Raw genomic sequence first — 22,498 nt, 5'->3', positions numbered from 1 at the left:
ATCAGCAAAAAGACAAACCTTACCATCGAGGCCTTTTGCAATATCACTTATGAAGATATTAAACAAAATTGGTCCCAGTACAGATCCCTGAGGTACCCCACTGGTAACATGACCTTGTTCTGAATGTTCTCCATTGACTACAACCCTCTGTTGTCTGTCACTCAGCCACTGCCTAATCCACTCAACAATATGGGAGTCCATGCTCAATGACTGCAGTTTATTGATAAGTCTTCTATGTGGGACAGTGTCAAAAGCCTTACTAAAATCTAGATATGCAATGTCTACTGCACCTCCACCGTCTATTATTTTAGTCACCCAGTCAAAAAAGTCTATAAGATTTGTTTGACATGATCTCCCTGAAGTAAACCCATGTTTTTCATCTTGCAATCCATGGGATTTAAGATGTTCCACAATCCTATCCTTTAATAGGGTTTCCATTAATTTGCCTACTATTGATGTCAGACTCACTGGTCTATAGTTGCTCGATATAGTTGCTCAATTTGACTAAGACACCATGATACATGTGCTAGATAATCTCCTACATCCATCACTAGTTTAAATTATGCCCTAAACCGAAACTTTAGCCAAAACTGCTTTTTAGTTTGAGAATTAACAGGTCAGCACCTCGGTCAAAAATTTTTTTTGTAATCTGCATTCCTGTTGGGAAAAATTCAAAATGATTGAAAATTTCTCCAATGGAAACAAAGACCGCAAAACACAATGAAATGGAGGAAGGTTAAAAACTTTATATTTTACTGTAGTCTGTGCTTCCCTGCCTTAGTAATGCCAGCTCTAATTTGATCCTAATTCTGGTGGGACAGGAATATAAATGAGGGGACATCTAAAGAGAAAGTTAATGAAAAGTTCTAAACCTTCCTAGTTCTATTACGAAAGAAAATAGTTATGACTGGAGCTGGGAATAAAAGTTAAAGAGAGGTAACAATATTGAATACCTAATAAAACCCACAGAACTTATCAAAGCAGAAATGACAGATCGGATAGGTATACCTCAATGACACAAACTTCAGGCTCTATGCCATCTTCATCCACAGGAATCAAAGCCTGCCGCATTACCCATTCTTGGATGGCATCTGTGATGTGAGGGACAACTGGAAACAACAACAAACCATTATCCATGAGTTTTATTATACAAACAACTAATTCAAACTAACAATGCTGTTCAAGCAATTCATGGATGTTAACATAAATTCAATCCCTGAACAGCATTTTAAAGATAATGAATATAGAACACTAAAAAGATGTAGGCTCATTACAGCTCTCTGATCTCCCACTGTCTAATTCATAGTATATTCAAAATATGTCAGCGTTGCAATGCTTCTGACTACAAAAGGTAACTGGCTGGGACGTAATAACATACTACTCCATTTAGTATATCAAAGTTTGGCACATCATTTGACCAGCAGCAGCTCCTCTACATGCACAGTAACCTTGTAGAGGTCAAACCTCACCTTGTACAGTTTTCCCAAGGTAGTCGCCTTTTCTCTCCTTGTTAATAACAGACTGATAAATCTTCCCAGTTGTCAGGTTGTTGTCCTTTGTTAATCGTATATCTAGAAAACGCTCATAATTGCCAAGATCTAAATCTACTTCACCTCCATCATCCAGTACGAAAACCTCACCTAAATTCAAATAATATTTAGTATTAATAAGTATTCTAGCTGTTACACAGCTATGACAACAACAACAACAAAAGGCCAACATCCAGCAAAGTTAAAAAAAAACAAACACACACACGACAAATCTAGTGCTGTTACCAACATACAGTGAATACCTAAATAATTGCCAAATATGTAATATTTTTTTTTCATAAAGGAAACACCATATTAAGGAAAAAAAAACAGTGCCTTGAAAAAAAGTATTCATACCCTTTGAAATTTTCCACATTTTGTCATATTACAACCAAAAACGTAAATATATTTTATTGCGATTTTATGAGATAGACAAAAACAAAAATGGCACATAATTACGAAGTGGAAGGAAAATGATAAATGGTTTTCAAAATTTTTCACAAATAAATATCTAAAAAGTGTGGCGTACATTTGTATTCAGCCCCCTTTACTCTGAAACCCCTAACAAATCTAGTGGAACCAATTGCCTTCAGAAGTCACCTAATTAGTAAATAGAGTCCACCTGTGTGTAATTTTATCTCAGTACAAATACAGCTGTTCTGTGAAGCCCTCAGAGGTTTGTTAAAGAACCTTAGTGAACAAGCAGCATCATGAAGGCCAAGGAACACACCAGAAAGGTCAGGGATAAAGTTGTGGAAAAGGTAAAAACAGAGTTAATAAAAAAAAAAAAAAATATCCCAAGCTTTAAAACATCTCACGGAGCACTGTTCAAGCCATCTGAAAATGGAAAGAGCATGGCACAACTGCAAACCTACCAAGACATGGCCATCCACCTAAACTGACAGGCCGGGCATGGAAAGCATTCAACAGAGAAGCAGCCAAGAGGCCCATGGTAGCTCTGGAGGAGCTGCAGAGATCCACAGCTCTGGTGGGAGAATCTGTCCACGGGACAACTATTAGTTGTGCATTTCACAAATCTGGCCTTTATAGAAGAGTGACAAGAAGAAAGCCATTGTTGAAAGAAAGCCATAAGAAAGCCATAAGAAGTCCAATTTGCAGTCAACGAGAAGCCATGTGGGGGACACAGCAAACAAGTGGAAGACGATGCTCTGGTCAGAGGAGACCAAAATTGAACTTTCTGGCCTAAAAGCAAAAACGGAACGCTATGTGGCAGAAAACCAACACTGCACAGCACCCCCACCGTGAAACATGTTGGATGCAGCATCATGTTGTGGGGATGCTTTTCTTCAGCAGGGACAGGGAAACTGGTCAGAGTTGATTGGAAGATGGATGGAGCCCAATACAGGGCAATCTTACAAGAAAACCGGTTTGTCTGCAAGAAACATGTCCTACTAGAAGGTGAACCTCCGTCCCAGTCTCAACGACCCTAAACATAAGGCTAGAGCTACAATGTAAGGATTTAGATCAAAGCATATTCATGTGTTAGAATGGCCCAGTCAAAGTCCAAACCTAAATCCAATTAAGAATCTGTGGCAAGACTTGAAAATTGCTGTACAGACGCTCTCCATCCAATCTGATAGAGCTTGAGCAATTTTTCAAATAAGATGGGCAAAAATGGCACTCTAGATGTACAAAGCTGGTAGCAAAAAGGGAGTTCTACAAAGTATTGATTCAGGGGGGCTGAATCCAAATGCACTCCACACTGTTGAGATATTTGTAAAAAGTTGTGAAAACCATTTATCATTTTCCTTCCACTTCACAATCAAGTGCCATTTTCTGTTTGTCCATCACAAAATATCCCAATAAAATACATTTACGTTTTTGGTTGTAACATGGCAAAATGTGGAAAATTTCAAGGGGTATGAATAATTTAAGGCACTGTATTTAAGAAAAGTAGTCAACTTCGAGTAAAATGGAGATCTTGTTGTTATCCTCCCCTCCCAATTAGAGAAAGTCTTGTATTCATTGAAAAAAGTACAAGACATTCTGATTGGCAGGGGTGGCGAATAAGCAGCCCCGTTTTCAGTATACAGAAGATAGTTGCTCCAGCAGCACTGACTTAAGTAGCACAGGACCTGCATGCTGTACACATAGGGTCATCCTCATCTCAGATGCTATATGCACTACCTGGCTGCTATGCAAGTTTGGGAATTCAGGGGTCTGGTCTCCCCTTTTTTCATTTTTGTATTCATCATCATGCCAATTTCCTTATCTATTTTTTATAGATTTATATTATACATCCACTCCTGATGAAGTGGCGATTTGGGTCCACGAAACGTGTTGAGTCTGCAATGTTTTAATATAGCATATTACTCTTCTACTACTCGAAATTCGAGTTAATTGATGTTTGTGACTACATCTAACTACTTTACTATAACCTGGAATTCTGCCTTGCTGGTTTTTAGGTTTTGAAATTGGGGACTATTTACTAGCTTTTGTATTTCGATTACCTATGTATATTTCGATCTGTAATGTTTTATATTTATTTGTACAATGTGCTATTTTTCCTGCCGGCCTTGTCATGTCTCTCACTCAAAGTCCCAACCCTCCTTTCTCGGGATTCTAGGTTGTGAATTTCGGATAGCAGGGAGGTAAGTTTTAGGTTGTACAGTTTGTTAATTCTAGCTGTCTGTTGGATGCATATAACCCTGATAAACACCTTATGGGCATTCCAGAGCGTAAAGGTATCCTCAGAGCTTTGGTTAATAGCAAAAAATTCAGTGAGATTTTGATGGATAGCCTCTGATGGTCCCTTTTCCTGTAACACTTTTACATTGCATCTCCATATTCTAGACCTTACAGCGCTGTCCTTCTCTTATTGTCATGGATATTTGATATGTCTTGTATAGAGGAGGAGGCCTACTGTAGTAACCACTTATCCGCTACGAATAGGTCAATGTGGGAGTATGTACGATGCCTGGAGGAGAAAAAGGTGTAGTCTCTTTCCATCGCATGGTGGCACCTCTAGGCATCGTACAGCATTCCGTAATTTCTGCAAGGACCGATGGCCTCTACCAGCCGTTGACTTGATGTCCAGTGCCGGGTCGACAGTCAGGTTAAAGACCCCACATAACAATACTTGCCCATACTTGACCTGAATAATGCGTTTGAGAAGCCTTTTCAAGAACCGGAGCTGATGAGAGTTTGGAGCGCATAGGGAGACCAAGGTGTATGGAGTTATTCAGGTCCCCTGTCACAATGGCACAGGGTCCGTCGTCATCCAGGTAGGAGTCTTAAGTGTAACGTTGACCCTGTTCCTGATGGCGAGTAGAATCCCTCTTTTCCGAGGCGCTGGCGAGGAATAGGTGAGGATAGTCTTTGTGTTTGCAAGATGGAGTAGCATTTCTAAGGAAATGGGTCTCTTGGGCGCATACAACATCTGCGTTGGCGGCTTTTGCCTCTCTCCATAGTGAGAAGCGCTTGGTAGGGTGGTTAAGTCCTTTTACGTTAAGGGATACGCACTTAATCGGCATCTTTACAGTGGTAAGTTGAGCTGGGTATTGAAAAAGGGAACAAACATTGTCTTTTGGTCCGGCTGGTGGCTTGGAGCTGAGGGTGCAGGCTAAAAAGGTTGGAAATCACGTCTGGTGCCAGTTCTACTGTTGAGGTGTCGAGTGAACAGAATAGCATGCTTGCGCCGTTACGGCCAACAAAAGGGAACTGAGTTATGACTGCATAGGGATAGTGAAGGAAAGTGAGGAAAGGGTCCTGTTGTTGAGGCATGTCAGTGGCCTATGCAGTGTTCGGAGCACTCACCTCCATGGGGGTCAGTGTAGGCCTCGCTGGGGATGCTATGCGCGGCCTGGATTTTGCGGGGCTCCTGGTGGTGGGGGAATTGTTTCCCATGGAGTCTTCACTGCTGGGATGCAAGCTTGGGTGCTGAGGGAGTGCTAATGTTGGAGGTAAAGGCCAGAAGTTTCCAGGTGCACGCTGCTCAGATTTATGCCTGGGCATCTCCTGGTGTTCCCTGGCATCAAGGAGAGGATCTGGTGGAGGATTGGAGCCTCAGATGTGTCAGATGGCGGCAGATTAGCACGGGCCTGGCGGAGCCCTTTAGAACACGGCCCTCCTTGATGGCAGTCGCCACGCCCCCCCCCATAAGCTTAACGTTTTGATGATATTCGAATTTTATGAGATGCACCTGTATAGCAAAATATCACAGGTTGTGCGGGACAGTGCCAAATCTAACCAAAAGCAGGAAATTATCTAGTGTTTCCAAGGATCACTGAACACCCTCCAGGACGTAAAGTTTTCAGGTACCAAGAACCAAGTGTTCTTAGCCTACAAGATTTATGTTCACAACTACATATATTTCTCTACCATGATATGACATTCCATCCCATCCTAAAGTTATCAATTTTTACACTTCAACCTTTCATATCCAAATGTATTTTTCCGACATCAGACATAAAGCTATGTTATAGCTTCCCATTAAAAAAGGTGTGGTGCAGAACATCATTTTATCTGCATTTACAGTTTTGTTTTAGTCCCTCTTTAATGTCCCACAAATACCTATTGTTCCTGCAAGTAAAGTACATCTTATGCAGCTTTCTATGATCATCTGGGGTAACAATGCCGTTAGAGTATAGTTGCCACTCATGTAGGTTGTACCTGCTTGCACTAGAGTGGGATGAAAACATTTTGCAGGGAGTGAAGCTATCAGTATTGTCAATGCCGATTCACAAGCCTGTAGTTTGTCAAAAGGAATCTAGCTACACCCAGTCATGCCCATTGCTTTGTGGACTGACAGCACTGCCTCTGCTGCTGAAACCTTTTTACTGTGAGCTGCAATATCTGGAAGGGAGAGCATGAGTGACAGATTGAAGGAAAAAATGGCTTAGTCAGGAAAAGTGAAAAAAAAAAAAAAGTTTTGTTTACTTTATGAGGCTTGTGCATTACATAGTCACTGGATTTGAGGCTTATTTAGACTGTCATATAGAAGCCTTTAGTTGTACTTTAAAGAAATCAATATCAATTTTCTGGGTGAAGGATTTGCCATCTACTATGCAACATGGAGAACATTTAGAATATTACTTTCTCGCATGGAAAAACGGCATTTACACTGTACTTTCCTTCTGAAATGCCCTACCAACAGCTATCACTGTACACATTGCCAACAGCAGACACACACGTTTCTTGGAGAACACAAAATAGCATAGGTTATAACAACCTTCAGTAAAGGCTGCTACACCTACGGCTTCCTTTCACAACCAGCCAGCATAACACATAAGGAATGGGACTACATTTTTAATTTCAAAATTACATGCTGCAGATTGTAAAACACAACAGTTACCATTTGTAGATTGACAATCATCCACAAAAGGCTGTTCTACATACCATGCTCATAAGGAGAGAAAGTTCCAGCATCAATGTTGATATATGGATCAATCTTGATAGAGGTGACATGCAAGTTACTAGATTTGAGGATTGTCCCAACGCTGCTTGCAATGATTCCCTTTCCAATACCAGAGATTACACCACCTGTCACCAGGATATACTTCATTTTGCCTGAGAATATGAGAAAAAAAATACATTTGGTTATTGGATTTTTATTGGATTTTAATTTTGTTTTTAAAGGACAGAAGCCCTGAACTATTTTACCTAATAGATTACAGATCTGTAAGTGACATCAATCTATGACAAAACTCTGCTGAAATGAATCCTACTATGAACTGTAGTTTTTAACACCAAGTGCATAAAACTGGTAGTTTAAAGAAAACAGAGGGGTTGGACCCATGTCCTTCAAAAAAAAATATCTTTTGCAGTACAAAAAGCCTTTTTTGCTTTTGGAATAGCAAAGAACAGTGTAGCTGAAGGTAGGGTAGCACAACAAATAAATGCAAACAGGCCCTAAAAAAACAATCAGAGAACCAGGAACTGCCTGCAGCTTAAAGAGCTGTCTGAAGGACCTTATATCCAACGCTAGCTTTCCATGAGGCAGCAACATCCACCTGGAAGAATTTAGAGAACATGTGAACAAAAGACCAGGTGGCAGCCTTGGAAATGTAGGAAACACTTGTTTAATGCTGAAAAGAAGCATTCACACATCTAGTAGACGGAATCTTGAGAGTAAAGGGTGGAACATGAACCTTGAGACCATAAGACTCTCCCAACATGGACCCACTAAGACTGACATAAAGTGAAGTATGCTTTCCACGTCCAATGATAGATCTTTTGGGAAATAGCCTTCCAAGCTGTTAGCAGCTTAGGAATCGTAGATTCAGAGATGCCCATCTCTTGAACTTCAACATCTAAGCTGTTAAAGCCAGAAACCATAAGGCAGGATGGCATATCGGTCCTTGATATAGGAGATCTTGGCAGGGATGCACAATTCACATCACCCGATGCCCAGGACACGCAGTTCTGGGCAAGTAATTTGTTTTTCAACATTTAGCCCTACTGCGGGCAAGCAACAAGGTTTACTCGTCAGATGGAAGAATTTGGGTGGCTGCGATATCCAAAATACCCTCTCTCTTAACCCTGCAAAGCAGATGAGGAAGAAGCTGCAAAAGAGGAAGAGCAAAAACCTGAGTGTACAAATTCCACCCGGCCACCAGAGCATTTACTGCTTCGTCTAAAATGTAGTGGTCTCCAAATGACGGCCCTTTGCTTTGCCTTTATCCAGTTACATAGTTGGTAAGGTTGAATAAAGACACCAGACCATCCAGTTCAACCTGTGTGGGTGAGAAAAAATAATTTCCCATATCCATGTATACGGTGTGTCCCCAAAGATGCGCATCTAAGTTTTTTGAAACTATAAAATCTTCCCACTGACACCACCGATTGTGGAAGGGAGTTCCACATCCTTACTGCCCTGACAGTCAAAACACCCCTACGCAGTTTAAGGTTGAACATCTTCTCCTCCAAATTCATCGAGTGGCCGCATGTCTTCTTACACACTGAGACTAAATAGTTTTTTCCTATGCTAGATTCACCATTAAGATTTTTTTTATTGCCATCATATCTCCTCTCAAGTGTCTCTTCTTCTCCAGGAAGAATGGGAAAGCTATATACTGCTGCTACTTCCATGTTCTGTGTATTGTGGGAGACCAGATCGAGGATTTCTCCAGGGCCTCTCCCATCCTCTGGAACGCTCTACCTCAACCTGTAAAGCTATCTCCTACTCTAGCTGCTTTCAGGCGATCCCTGAAAACTCATCCCTTCAGGGAAGCCTATCACACCGCCATCTAATCTTCCATCAGCTCATTCCCTACTGTTACAACCTCTTGTACCACCTGCCCCACCCATTAGATTGTAAGCTCTTCTGAGCAGGGCCCTCTTAATCCTCTTGCATTTTAACTGTATTGTCTCCCTCTAACATTGTAAAGCGCTGCGTAAACTGCTGGCGCTATAGAAATCCTGAATGATAATAATAATAATTATACTGCATTAAATACATGGCAGCTAGGGAGATAAAATTGTGACGTTTGGCAACAATTCGATTATAAATGTTGCAGATAATTGTTTAGTAAATAATTACTTTTGTTAATAAAAATCCAACCTGAATAGGAAACTGTGTGAAAAGGAGCCAACTTCGGCAGTCGAATAAGAAGCCGGCCAAATAAGGATCCAACTTTGGCAGTCGAATAAAGAGTGTAAACCCTCTTCACAAACTTTTACCTATAGGTAAGCCTTAATATAGGCTTAACTATAGGTGCTATAAATATCTCCTAAACATGCACCGTTTAGGAGATATTTACAGTGTATACTGCCGATGACGTCATCGGCGCATTGCGCTCTTAAGGAACGGCCACCCGTGCCGTTCCTTCAGAGGCCAGTGCCGTGAACGTCGGCTCCCGCCTGAGTGATGTAATCGCGCCTCCGGCCAATCAGATGGCCGGAGGTCGCGAACCAGGACGGCCGGACACGTCGGCCGTCCTGTCGCTGAGGGGGCGGCACAGCGGGGGCTTCGTTTTAAGGCAAGTACTTCATAATGAGCTAGTATGCGATGCATACTAGCTCATTATGCCTTTCTCTTTACAGGGCTTTCTTTTTCTCGTTTTTTTTAAATGACTTTACTTCCTCTATAAGAAGCCGGCCAAATAAGCAGCCAACTTTGGCAGTCAAATAAGAAGCCTGCCAAATAAGGAGCCAACTTTGGCAGTCGAATAAGAAGCCGGCCAAATAAGGAGCCAACTTTGGCAGTCGAATAAGAAGCCAACTTTGGCAGTCGAATAAGAAGCCGGCCGAATAAGGAGCCAACTTTGGCAGTCGAATAAGAAGCCGGCCGAATAAGGAGCCAACTTTGGCAGTCGAATAAGAAGCCGGACAAATAAGAAGCCAACTTTGGAAGTCGAATAAGAAGCTGGCTGAATAAGGAACCAACTTCAGCATCATTTAACCTCCCTGGTGGTATTCCCGAGTGTGGCTCGGGGTTTTCAGTACCAAAAGCGGTAACCCCGAGCCACACTTGAGATTACCCCGCAATGTTACTCACCTTTCCTGCCAACCCCCACTGTCCTCACTGTCTCTCCCCGCTCTGTGCATGGCCAATTGCTGGCACTTGCCTTCCGGTTCCCTCCTGCGAGCGTTGCGATGCAGGGGGGTGGAACTAGCGGCAAATTCAAAAGTGTAAATACACTAAATGTCATGATACAAAGCTGTGATCCTAACGGATCACACTGTATCATGCAATTTCAGCACAGGATTGCACCTGGATACTTTTCCAGTGTCCTGCCTGTGCTTTTCCAGTGCTTTGTGCCTGGAAAATTTTGAATGACCATGTCGTCCAAAAGTGTTTTTTTTCTGCGCAAAAGCGCTTTTAGACGAACTGGAAAACAGCGACAGCAAAACTGAGTTACCTGAAGAACTGAGTGATAGCGATTTGTGGGAAAATTCGTCATCAGGTACGGAAAGTGACAACAGCAACGATTCTCGTGTCTCTTTCTGGCACATAGCTCGTGGAATTTGGGAAGTATAGCAACTGATTCTTCAGAATTTCCAACGGAGCTATGTGCCAGAAAGAGACATCAGAATCATCACTGTCGTCACTTTCCGTACCCGATGATGAATTTTCCCACAAATCGCTATCGCTCAGTTCTTCAAGTAACTCTGTTTCGCTGTTGCTGTTATCAAGTTCGTCTAAAAGCGCTTTTGAGCAAAAAACGCTTTTTGGACGCCATGGTCGTTCTCAATTTTCCAGGCACAAAGAACTGGAAAAGAACAGGCAGGACACTGGAAAAGTCACCAGGTGCAATCCTGTAGTGAAATGGCATGATACAGTGTGATCCATTAGGATCACAACTTTGTATCATTTCATTTAGTGTATTTACATTTTTGAAATTGCCGCCGGTTCCACCTCCCTGCGTCGCAACGCTCGCAGGGAAGGAAAACGGAAGACAGGTGCCGGCATTGGCCGAGCACACAGCAGGAGAACAGCGGGGGAATCGCAGGGGAAGGCGAGTTCTAAAATGTAAAAACAAAAGATTTCAGTGCAAAACATTGTACCGCTTTTAGCACAGAAATCTGGACATAATCATACTGCCAGGGAGGTTAAGCAAACAGGAAAGCGCTGCAAGTGCATGGGGTTAAAACAAGCGGTAAGGAGGAGGAGACATTATTTCTTTGGGGTCCTTTCACCTGGCAACCTTTGTTTAGCTCAGCGGGGATCGATCTGCCAATCGCCACTGAGCAGGCGGGTGACAGGTCCCATCCCAGCTCACTGTGCTGAGATGGTGCTGTCAGATCCCCGCTCTCCTCTAAGGGAGATCAGATGAAATTGGACCGCCTATACTTTTCATTCGATCCTCCAGATGGATGGAAAATAGGGTTTCCATCCGTCTGGATTTCACAGACAGGATCAGATCGGATAGCAGCGGGTGTCAGTGGACATCTCACCGCTGACATTGGCCACTTCATAGGGGTGCATGGAGCATCCGATCAGGTCCGCCTGAAAAACTGATAGATGGACCTGATCAAAAAGCCAGTGTGAAAGGGGCCTATCAGTAGCTTCAGCAGTACGATCTAAACATACATCTGGTTTTGGAGGCAAGGGAGATATAGACACATGTCTAAATGTAACCATAATACATATAAACATACATTCCTGTAGGAGTTTAAGTGACTTTGTTGTCCCGTTAGACATGTCTCCTCTTTGTGTACATACACAGTGTTGATGAAAGAAGGAGCACAGTGTGTACAGTGACTATCTATAGACCATACAGTAAACTCTACTACTAATAAGCCCCTTCCTTTCCTTGCTATAGCCGCTAGTGTCTCACTCACCACAGCCGGTGTCCTCTCCTCACCTAACGATGCTCAATCTCACCGGTCCCACGTGCTGTGGAAGACTAGAAACCAGCGAGAGCACAGTACAAGCATAGAGCGCCCCCTCGCCTCACATCCGGGAATGTGCAGGCCGCTGTGTTGGCCGAACGAGTGGAGCGCCTGTCACCCGCAGCGACAAGGAATGCGCGGGCTTAAGCTAGAGGCGACAGACGCCATATACATATAACACCATATCACTGTAACATAACTACATTGACTGTGCAGCGCTCTTTGCGTGGCTGTCTCTAACACGCAGCCAAGAGCACTCCTCCTCATCTTTTAACACAACGCATAAGGCGCGCTGGTCACGTGATATCTCCGCGCCTCAGACTTGTCAGAGTGGAGGCTGTCGCAACTAGTTTGACGTCACCCGGGCGCCGCACGTGTTGAACAGCTGCTTAAAGGAGTCGCGCGCGGAGAAGAGGTGAAGAAAGCTGGTGAGAAGTACGTGCTTGGAGGTTAGTGCCTAGTCACTGAGGGCGGTTAGAGTGCGTGTGTGTTCAGCAAGGAAGCCGACACGTTTCCAAGAGGGAGGCCTCTGGTATGAGGGGTATACATGGCAGTGGTTGTAATTTGTTGCCCTACCAATGTCCTATTACCGCTGTAGTGTCATTTCCTTCCCCTGGGACTGTTCTGTTTGCACCAAGTAGCTTCTGGTATACCGTTTACCTCATGTTCCTAATTTAAAGCCACACTTAAGCTTATCTTAGAATTGTGTGTTTTATAGAACTGAATCGGGTGTTGTCACCTCAGAGAGTTGGTGCTTTAGGCCTCAAGCATGCTGGGCTTAAAAATTCTGCTTTTACAGGTGTTTCTTATTGCTTTTTAGCCTTTAAAAGTACCTTTTGTTAACATGTGTGTCCATGCACACATATACACTATATTACCAAGTATTGGGATGCCTGCCATGAACTTTAATGGCATCCCAGCCTTAGTCTGTAGGGCTCAATATGAAGTTGGCCCACCAACTGCATCTTTTTCCATTTTCTCAGACCAAAGTGCCGGTGTTCCGTAAAATGCCTACCCTCGTCACTTCCGGTGCACCTACGTCATTGAACAGCCGAGGAGCTGACTAGTGCGCATGCACGGATAAATCACGGAGCCGAGATCTCTGTTCATTTGGATTTCATACACCCGCCACCGCTTTTATGTTTACTAGCCAAGATCAGGGAAGTCACAGGGATAGGAGCAGAGGTGACTCCTGTTGCAGCACAGCTGTTTTAATGTAACCGCCGCGTTACACACATTGCTGTGATCATTTCATACCCTCCGTGCATGCGCACTTGTCAGCTCCTCAGCTGTTCCATTACCTATCCGGGGCTGTGAGCATGCACACTGCTACGCTGCTTAGCTGTTCCTCTCAGGAAGTGGTGAGGGTAGGAATTTATCACGGGGTGGGTTATTCTCATGGAACACCGGTTCACCTATATGCGGTGCGGGAACCCTGCGAATCCACTGTGGGTTCCCCGCATCACATTCAACTCGCAAGCAGTTTACACTGCCATATGCGAATTGCTGAGGATGTCAATACAAAGTTAATGACACCCCCAGATCAGTTTGCATATCGCAGTGCGAACTGTCAGGTCGGACATGAATCAGATCACATAAATGTGAACACCCATGTGATCCAAATTTTGGTGCGGACCCAAAAAAAAGGGTCCTGTGCAACTTTGGTCCGAATGCAATATGAATTCAGCCATACTGTCTGTATGGCTAAATTCGCAACTCAGACATTGCATGTGATTTGCAGAGCAGTGTGCTGCGAGTCACACGCAATGTCTCGCATCACATATGTGTGGACCGGCACTAAACGTCATAGATCAAAGGTAGTCTGATGTAAATGGGCGCAAATCTTTTTACATCTGGCTGCCTATAGATTTAGCATTAGACCAGAAAGCAGTGCTTTTTAAATGGAGCAAACAACTGAACAGACATGTAAACTATATTACCATTCACCTTTACACGCACATTAACTTTAATGGCATCCCAGTCTTAGTCTGTCGGGTTCAATATTGGGTTGGCTCACCCTTTGCAGCTATAACAGGTTCAACTCTTCTGGGAAGGCTGTCCACAAGGTTTAGGAGTTTGTCTATGGGAATGTTTGACCATTCTTCCAGAAGCACATTTGTGAGGTCAGGCACTGATGGTGGAGAGAAGGCCTGGCTCGCAGTCTCCGCTCTAATTCATCCTAAAGGTGTTCTATTGGGTTGAGGTCAGGACTCTGTGTAGGCCAGTCAAGTTCCTCCACCCCAAACTCACTCATCCATGTCTTTTATGGACCATGTGTGTGTAAAGGCAGGTGTCTCAATACTTTTGGTAATATTGTAGGTGTTTACAGGCGTATTAGAAAAAGGTAAACAAAAAAAAAAAGCACAAAAAAGGCTAGCGTTTGCTCATTAATAGAATTAATATTCTGGTCACTGGAAACCATTAATATTCATAAGCTTAATGTGCTTAAATGCACATGCAGCATCTGTGAACTCTCCTTTCGGCTCCAAATCTGATCCTAGGCTTAGGTTTTTTATTACACCAGTGACAGGTTTTACAAAGGTCAAATTAAAGCCACTTGTCTGCTGAAGCAAAGTAAACATTTTCTGCACGCTTGTTAGAAGCTTAATGTTTTGCTTGAAGTTACTTTAAAACCCTACTAATTATACCGGGGTTGGACAAAAATATGGAAACACTACATGATTTGCAGTTGTGAAAGTGATGTGTTGAAAGCGGAAGTGATGTTATATTTTTTTGCTTTCTCTGCGTGATGAGACACCTAGCTGACAGGAAGCCTCACTTGTCATTCACTGTGTGCGCTGCTACTAGTACAGACAGTCATGTCAGTGCTTACGGAGTTTAAATAAAGATGGCAAACTGTTGGTGCCTCTGTGACTAAGGTTGCCAATATATTTTCTGTGACGTATGGTACAGTATCAAAGTCTATGATGGCATATACAGTTTCTGGGAAGATGTCGTCTGATGAGCATAAGTGCCAGCAACATGGTCAACTAATCAGAGGACAATGCGCAGGATTGTGACCTGGATTAAAGCGGAGTTCCACCCAAAAGTGGAACTTCCGCTCTTTTGTCGTCGTTCCCCCAAACCCCCCCCCCCCCCGCTGCCACATTTGGCACCTTTCGGGGGGGGGTACCTGTTTTTGACAGGTAGCCTTCACCACTTCTGGGATTCGGCGCCATCCCTTGTAAGTTCGGCCCCCTTCTGCCGCTGAGCCAAAAGGAATGCGAAGCGCACTTTGCGCATGCGCTGTAGGTAACCGCCCGTGAAGCCGCAAGGCTTCACTGCCGGGTTCCCTTACCAGCAACGGCGGGGGCAGCACCCGACAGCCGATGGAAACATTGACTGCGGTGCCGACATTGCTGGACTCCAGGACAGGTAAGTGTCCTAATATTAAAAGTAAGTAGTTACAGTATGTGTAGCTGCTGAGTTTTAATTTTTGGAGGGGGTGGCGGAACTCCGCTTTAAGGAAACAACTGCTGCAAAAGTGACTAGTGCTCAATCTCTGTCTTCCAAAGCCCGTGTCCACAAAAATTGTGCAGAGGAGACTCGATAAAGGTCCATACACTCTATCCAATTTTCTTTAGATTTTTTCCTTTAGACTTACCAAAACCATATAATATGAGGTGAAACCTAAACACTTTCAAATTGTATGCGATCAGGCAGGCCCTTGCACTACATAGAAAAGGTAAATCTAAAGGAAATCTGACAACAAAAGTTGTATAGTGTATCCAGCTTAAGTAAAATGTTCACGGGCAAGAGCTGCAATTGCCAAGCCACTAGTGACCGATATTAATGCTCAGAAGAGGAGAGGGTGATGCAACATCCATAAATTGTGGACCGATCAATGGAAGACTGTACGGTGGTCCTGATGAATTAATTTAGCTTCACACTGTTCCCAACCACCAGATAAGTTTTACGTGTGGCGAACACCGTCCCTAGCTTACGACCAGGACTGTCTTGTGCCATAGGTAAAGCATGGTGGTGGCACAATCATGGTTTAGTCAGCCATTTTAGGGCTCGTATGACACTGTTGTAAAGGAAAGGTATCTATGAAATCAGAGAATTTTTTAAGGGAATAGAATATAGTTGAATACTACACACATCCAATCGCTGTCCAAATCTTGCCGCCTCGGCCTCCGCAACATCTCCAAAATACGCCCCTTTCTAACCAAAGACACAACAAAACTCCTAGTTCACTCCCTGGTCATCTCGCGCCTCGACTACTGCAATTCCCTTCTCATTGGCTTACCTTTACACAGGCTATCCCCCCTTCAATCCATCATGAATGCTGCCGCCAGACTCATCCACCTCACCAATCGCTCAGTGTCCGCTGCTCCTCCCTGTCAAGCCCTCCACTGGCTTCCGCTCACCCAACAAATTAAATTCAAAATACTTACAACATCTTACAAAGCAATCCACAGCCTAGCCCCCAGCTACATCACCAGCCTCGTCTCAAAATACCAACCTAATCGCTCTCTTCGTTCCTCTCAAAACCTCCTGCTCTTTAGCTCACTCATCACCTCCTCCCATGCTCGCCTCCAGGACTTTTCCAGAGCCTCTCCAATCCTATGGAACTCCTTACCCTTATCTGTCCGATTATCCCCCACTCTATTAGCTTTTAGGCGATCTCTGAAAACCCTCCTTTTCAGAGAAGCCTATCCTACCAACCCCTAACAAATGTACCTCCTTTTTCTCCATCAACCCATCCCCCACGGTTATTTCCTTTTGTTTCACTTGACCCTCCCTTCTAGATTGTAAGCTCTAACGAGCAGGGCCCTCTAGTTCCTCCTGTTTTGAACTGTATTGTAACTGTATTGTCTTCCTTCACATTGTAAAGCGCTGCGCAAACTGTTGACGCTATAGAAATCCTGTATAATAATAATAATTCCCCTCCTGTCAGATAGTAGCAAATAATTGTTGCTTCAGAGGGTACAGGCCGGTCATCAGAAACTGCATAGAAAGGGTTTTGAACGGACCGTTTACATATTGCATGTCTTTACTGGGAGCTTCTTACAGACTCTAATTTTGCGGTAGCCAGGGGAGCAGTAGTAGGGGAAAAATGTCTGACACTTCTAAGTGTGGAAACCGGTAAAATCCTGAGTCTCACTCGTCCTTTTTTCTTAATGGAATCAAGTTTTGGATCTGTTTCTCATTGATGACATTTTCCCTAACTTTGTGTCCCAGTGACATGACAGGAAGTGACATGGTTTGGTCCTTTCCCCATTCATCCAAAACATTGCCAATATGTATAGCCAAGGATAGATTTTTTTTAAAATACTTCATAATGCCAGTAAAAAGGTTTTCTGTAAAGTCTGTCATTACTAAGATTTTGAACCATTTTAAGGACCGCCCCACGTACATATACTGCAGTGGGGCGGCCCTTAAGCGCAAAATCATGTACCTATACGTGATGTTCTGGTGTGCGTGCACTGCAGGAGCCAATCAGCGGATTCGGTGTCCGCGATGTCCCACGGGAACCCATCGCTTGTGGAGAGGCAGAATGGCGGTGTGCCTATGTACACAAGGCAGACTGCCGTTCTGCCAGAGAGTAAAATGGAGATTTTGTGTTTCTGCTAACCAGAAGCATGGATCTCTGCTTTCCTTGGGACAAATTACTCCCCCCCCCCCCCCCCCCACCACCTTTTAGAAAGCACTCATAGGGGAACTCTTTTAACCCTTTGCCCCGGTGTTAACCACTTCCCTACCAGTGTCATTTATACAGTGATGGTGCTTTTGGATGTTTTATAGCAGAAAGGGGGGGGAGCGACGCTTTTTTTCACTTGTCGGTCTTTTGTTTTTATAGCGCAAAAAAAAAACCCCGCAGAGGTGATCCAATACCACCAAAGAAAGCACTGTGTGGGGGAAAAGGACATCAATTTTATTCGGGTACAGTGTCCCACGGCCGCGCAATTGTCGGTTAAAGCAACACAGTGCCGTATTGAAAAAATGGCCTGGTCAGACGGGGTAAAACCTTTCCAGGGCTGAAGTGGTGAAAACACTGTTCAGTGATAGCTACGAGCTGTCGCAGGCTGAGCTTTTCGATGATTCAGTCACAGGACTCGTCTTCTGCACAGTTTCTAAATTGTGACAGTGGATGGGGGGAGATGATCCTCTGACTGCTGTCATGGGGGAGATAAAATCAGGTGGAGAGGAGGCAGGAGCACATTGAACATTCCACCCTGAATATGGATGGAGAATATGCTACATGTTCCAAGGATGAATTTAGCCTTTACAGAAAACTATTGCTAAAAATGTATATACACAGAAAACCGGATTTTTAGGGTGCCTTTAAAATCCAGGATGTGTGTGCGCAAAAGAAATGGATTTATTTTTTCATGGGATGTGGAGCATTGATCCTCAGATCTCTGGCGGATTTATACACTGCTAAAAAAAATTTTACACTTTTTAATCGAGTATAGCATCAAGTCCATTAAACTCCTGGGATACTGAAAAGGTCAGTTAAGTAGCAGAGGGGGTTGTTAATCAGTTTCAGCAGCTTTGGGGTAATGAAATTAACAGGTGCATTAAATGGGCAACAATGAGACAACCTCAAAAAGGAATTAGTTTTACAAGTTAAGGCCACTGACATTTTTTATTTTTTTTCCCCCTAGTCATGTTTTCTGCCGTTCACTAGTTTTGCATTTGGCTAGAGTCCGTGCCACTACTAGTAGCATGAGCGATACCTGGATCCTAAAGAGATTGCACAGGCAGCTCAACTCCTCCAGGATGGCACATCAGTAAGTTCCATTGCAATGTTTGCTGTGTCTCCCAGCACAGTCTCAAGAGTATGGAGGAGATTCTAGGAGAGCTGGATAGGGCCAGTAAAAGGTCCTTAACCCATCATCAGGACCGGTATCTGCTCATTTCTGCAGGGAGGAACAGGATGAGCACTGCCAGAGCCCTACTTAATGATCACCAGCAGGCCACTGGTGTGAATGTCTCTGACCAAAAAATCAGAAACGGACTTCATGAGGGTGGTCTTGGGGTCAGACGTCCTTTAGTGAGCCCTATGCTCACTGCCCGGCACCGTGGAGATCCATTTGCCATTGATCACCAGAATTGGCAGGTCTGCCACTGTCACCCTGTGCTGTTCACAGATGAGCAGGTTCACCCTGAGCACATGTGACAGACTTGAAAGGTCCTGGAGAAGCCGTGGCGAACGTGATGCTGCCTGTAACATCTTTCAGCATGACTGTTTTTTTGGTGGGTCAGTGGCAATTTTTCCATGCTGAGGCAGATCAGGAGTTGGCTCTCAGCATGCTGAAAGTTCATGCCGCTGCTGGTGTCTGTATGTGTGTGTGTGTGTGTGTGTGTGTGTGTGTATATATATATATGTGTGTGTATGTATATATATATATATATATATATAGTAGGGGATATGTATATATGTATGTGTATGTGTGTGTATATATATATATATATATAATTTATTTTAGAGGATCCTGCAGTTTTAAATTTTTTTCTGATTTACGATTACTTTGGTTTGAAGAATCAACGAGCTATGGGCATTTTCTACCTTTTGTGTTTTTGATGACTGCATTATTTTGAAAACCTGACCTTGGATTTTTACTAAAATTATTAACTTTCATAGGACGCATGAGATTGTATTGCCATCCTTCCGGAAACATGGAATAGCTTAAAGCGGCGCTCCGAGCGGAAGTGGGAGCGGGTACCTGTCAAAACTAGGTACCTGCTCCCCCCCCCCCCCCCCCAAAAAATGACATGCCAAATGTGGCATGTCGGGGGGTCAGGACTCCCTAAAGCGGAAGTTCCACTTTTGGGTGGAACTCCGCTTTAAGCTTGTTGGATGTTCGAAAATGTCTGTTAGCCTACTCGGAAACTACCAAATATGTCAGAATATTGAGAACCATTTGTGTTCACTAAAACCGGCTTCTAAATCTTCTATAGTTAGGTGGATTGGACAGGCAATTTGCAAAACTTATCAGATCATGCAAGCTTCTCATTCAACTAGACTAGAGCCTTGGCAATCTAGTGTGAGGAGAGCTGGCACCACGCCGGAGCAGGTTCGGGCTGTTACCTGGTTGTTTTTACACCTTCATGACGTATTACCGTTTGGACTTTTTCTCAAATCAAGGGTTTGAGAGGACGATCCTCCAGGAGGTAGTGCTTCTGGCTGCTCTCTGTGAACCATTCTCCTCTCAGCTTCAGCAGGAGTCTATGCTGGGAGCTGCTCTCAAAGCCTAGTAAAAAAAGCTGTGCAAGACGGAGCATCCATTTCTAACACCAGCTTTAGTACTTCTGAAGCACTGACCTGGAACAAGTATGCTGATAAATTCTTTACCATCGCAAACTTTCCTAATCTTGTTTCAAGCCATTGACTCAGGCCCTTTTGAAGCTAGTGTATTAACATAACAGCCAGGCAACTAGAAATTTTAGAAAATGAGCAATTGCAGTATAAAGGTTTCTTGCTAAAAAAAAATGTATTTGCCAGAACGTGATCCGACGCTGTCCTAACTGGTTTTATAATGTAAGGCAAAGAAACCTGCACCTGCTCAAAAAACTACTGTTTACATATTAAACACACACTTGTGGGTGAACGTAGCTGATCTACTGTAATTGTTAAATTAAAGGGAAACCTAATGCTGGCTACACATAGCTGTTAGTGCTTGACCATAGATTTGCCCAGTTTAATTTATCTTTCTGTTGAAGTAAATCATTCGGTGTGACAGAAATAGGCTAATTTTGATTTAAATCAGTTAGATCCTCTAACCTGACCAACAGTTTGATCAAATCTTGTATTAAGTACAATCAGTTTCTTTAAAAATTAAATTTTTATGTCTCATCTGAGGGACACAACTTGATGATGATCTGTCAACACAGGATTATACTAAGTCTCTCCAGTCTAAGAAATGCTGATTTTGTTTTTTGAGTTAACTTATACTTGTGACCGCCCCACTGTTGGTAGCAACAACTCCTGTGTTCCAGATCACAGGTCTTTGCTTCTGGTCAGGCTGGTATGTCTGATTCCTTATGATATCAGGTCCAGAGCTAAGGCTGCTGCTTTCCTGTCCCCTTCTCTGAAGCCTCACTGTTGCAAGGACCCAGAAGACATTTGCTAGGTTGATTTTTTTTTTTTTTTTTTTTTTTTTTTTTATGGTTAACCTAAACTTTATACTTGCCTGTGCAGCCCCAAACCTCATCTTCTGTCCCAGGCTCCTCCTTTTCTGTGTGCCCCTGTGTGAAGTAAGTTTACAAGCTTTTTTTTTTTTTTTTTTCCCAACTGATACCGTATAGTTGCCTAACTTTTGCAGCTGAATACCTCAGAAAAAATCTTGCTCTTTGCGTATTACAATTTTTAGGTGCCTACAGGTGCATCTTCTCCTAAAATTAGAATATTTAAAAAAAGTTAATTTATTTCAGTAATCAATTCAAAAGGTGAAACTCCTATATTTTTTTTTTTTTTTTTTTTTTTATATAGATGAGTTACACACAGAGTGATACATTGCAAGCATTTCTTCTATTTTTTGATTATGGCTTGCAGCTAGTGAAAACCCAAAATTCAGTGCATCAGAAAATTAGAATTATTCGGGGAGCCATCTCATTTGCTGGTGTTGGTTTTATTAAATACAAAGTCAACACAGCCCTCTACCAGGAAATTCTAGAGCACTTCATGCTTCCCTCCGCTGACAAGCTTCATGAAGATGCTGATTTCAATTTTTCAGCAGAACTTGGCACCGGCCCACACTGCCAAAAGTACCAATACCTGGTTTAATGATCATGGTGTCACTGTGCTTGATTGGCCAGCAAACTCACCTGACCTAAACCCCAGAGAGAATCTGTGGGGTAATGTCAAGAGGAAGATGAGACCCCAAACCCAACAATGCAAATGAGCGTAAAGCCACTATCAAAGCAACCTGGGCTTCCATAACACCTCAGTGCCACAGGCTGATCCCCCCCCCCCCCTCCATGCCATGCCCATTTGATGCAGTGTTTCATGCTAAAGATGCCCTGACTAAGTATTGAGTGCATACTGTACATGGACATACTTTTCAGTAAGCCAACATTTCTATATTTAAAAGTCATTTTTTCTTTCGTTCATTGACGGATGCAGTCTCTGATGCATATCAGTAGGGTTTTGCTGCCCCCTACAGGAGTAGGACTCGAGGCAGAAAGGTTCTGGCTACGCCTATGGCAGTCCCAGGGGAGGTATACCCTCACTTCCTGCATCAGTTTTAATCTGCCTAGTGAGGAGTAAGGACCTAGTTCCTTGCTGGGATCTCTGATCCTGGCAGTTGTTGGGTTTTTTTGTTTAGCTTTTTCTCTGGGTTTTTTCCTGTAAGATCTACAAGCAACTATGCTGGACCTGGGCGACAGGCTGGGTGTATAGATCCAGTGGTCACCCCAGCTGGCCAACGAGCTTGCGCAGACCTTAGCTCCGCGCTGGGTCGGCCGTGACATAGTCCCACTGGACGGGGACTGACCCCGCGAGTTTAATGTCTCGCCAGGTCACACACGACCGGTCTAGGCCCGAGTCGCAGCATTCCTATTTGGCAGAAAGCCCCCCACTTCGGCGGAGAGGGGTTCTGTCGGGAAATGGAGCCCACTTGTTCCTGTATGAGTAAATGTGTTCCCCCCTCTCTTCCCTTGGCGGAATTTGGGGTGGACGCAGGCCACGTTCCCGGGTCTCTCTCTGTCCTGTTAAGCACCCCTCA

General features: G+C 43.6%; 2 protein-coding genes and 1 long non-coding RNA gene across 3 annotated transcripts in view; 2 read left to right on the top strand and 1 right to left on the bottom strand.

Annotated features, from left to right (window-relative positions):
* CTPS1 (CTP synthase 1) overlaps positions 1-7,057 on the bottom strand; it is a 47,992-nt gene extending 40,935 nt beyond the window's left edge. The window contains exons 1-3 of the mRNA XM_082245769.1: positions 6,888-7,057; positions 1,470-1,640; positions 1,009-1,109 (exon numbers count right to left, since the gene is read on the bottom strand). Of these exons, the coding sequence (XP_082101895.1) occupies positions 1,009-1,109; positions 1,470-1,640; positions 6,888-7,053 (438 nt within the window). The 5' untranslated portion in view covers positions 7,054-7,057. The remainder of the gene's footprint in view (positions 1-1,008; positions 1,110-1,469; positions 1,641-6,887) is intronic.
* Positions 1-22,498, top strand: part of LOC309546218 — a 1,099,142-nt gene that overhangs the window by 13,567 nt on the left and 1,063,077 nt on the right. The gene's annotated exons all lie outside the window — the stretch shown is intronic.
* RCC1 (regulator of chromosome condensation 1) overlaps positions 12,200-22,498 on the top strand; it is a 30,318-nt gene continuing 20,019 nt past the window's right edge. Inside the window, exon 1 of the mRNA XM_082245771.1 lies at positions 12,200-12,274. The gene's annotated coding sequence lies outside the window, so the exon portion shown is untranslated. The remainder of the gene's footprint in view (positions 12,275-22,498) is intronic.

The sequence above is a fragment of the Pelophylax lessonae genome, assembly GCF_965119305.1.
Source record: "Pelophylax lessonae genome assembly, chromosome: 2".
Lineage (NCBI taxonomy): Eukaryota > Metazoa > Chordata > Amphibia > Anura > Ranidae > Pelophylax > Pelophylax lessonae.
Note: the sequence above shows the minus strand (reverse complement) of the source record. Positions and strands in the feature narration are given on the sequence as shown.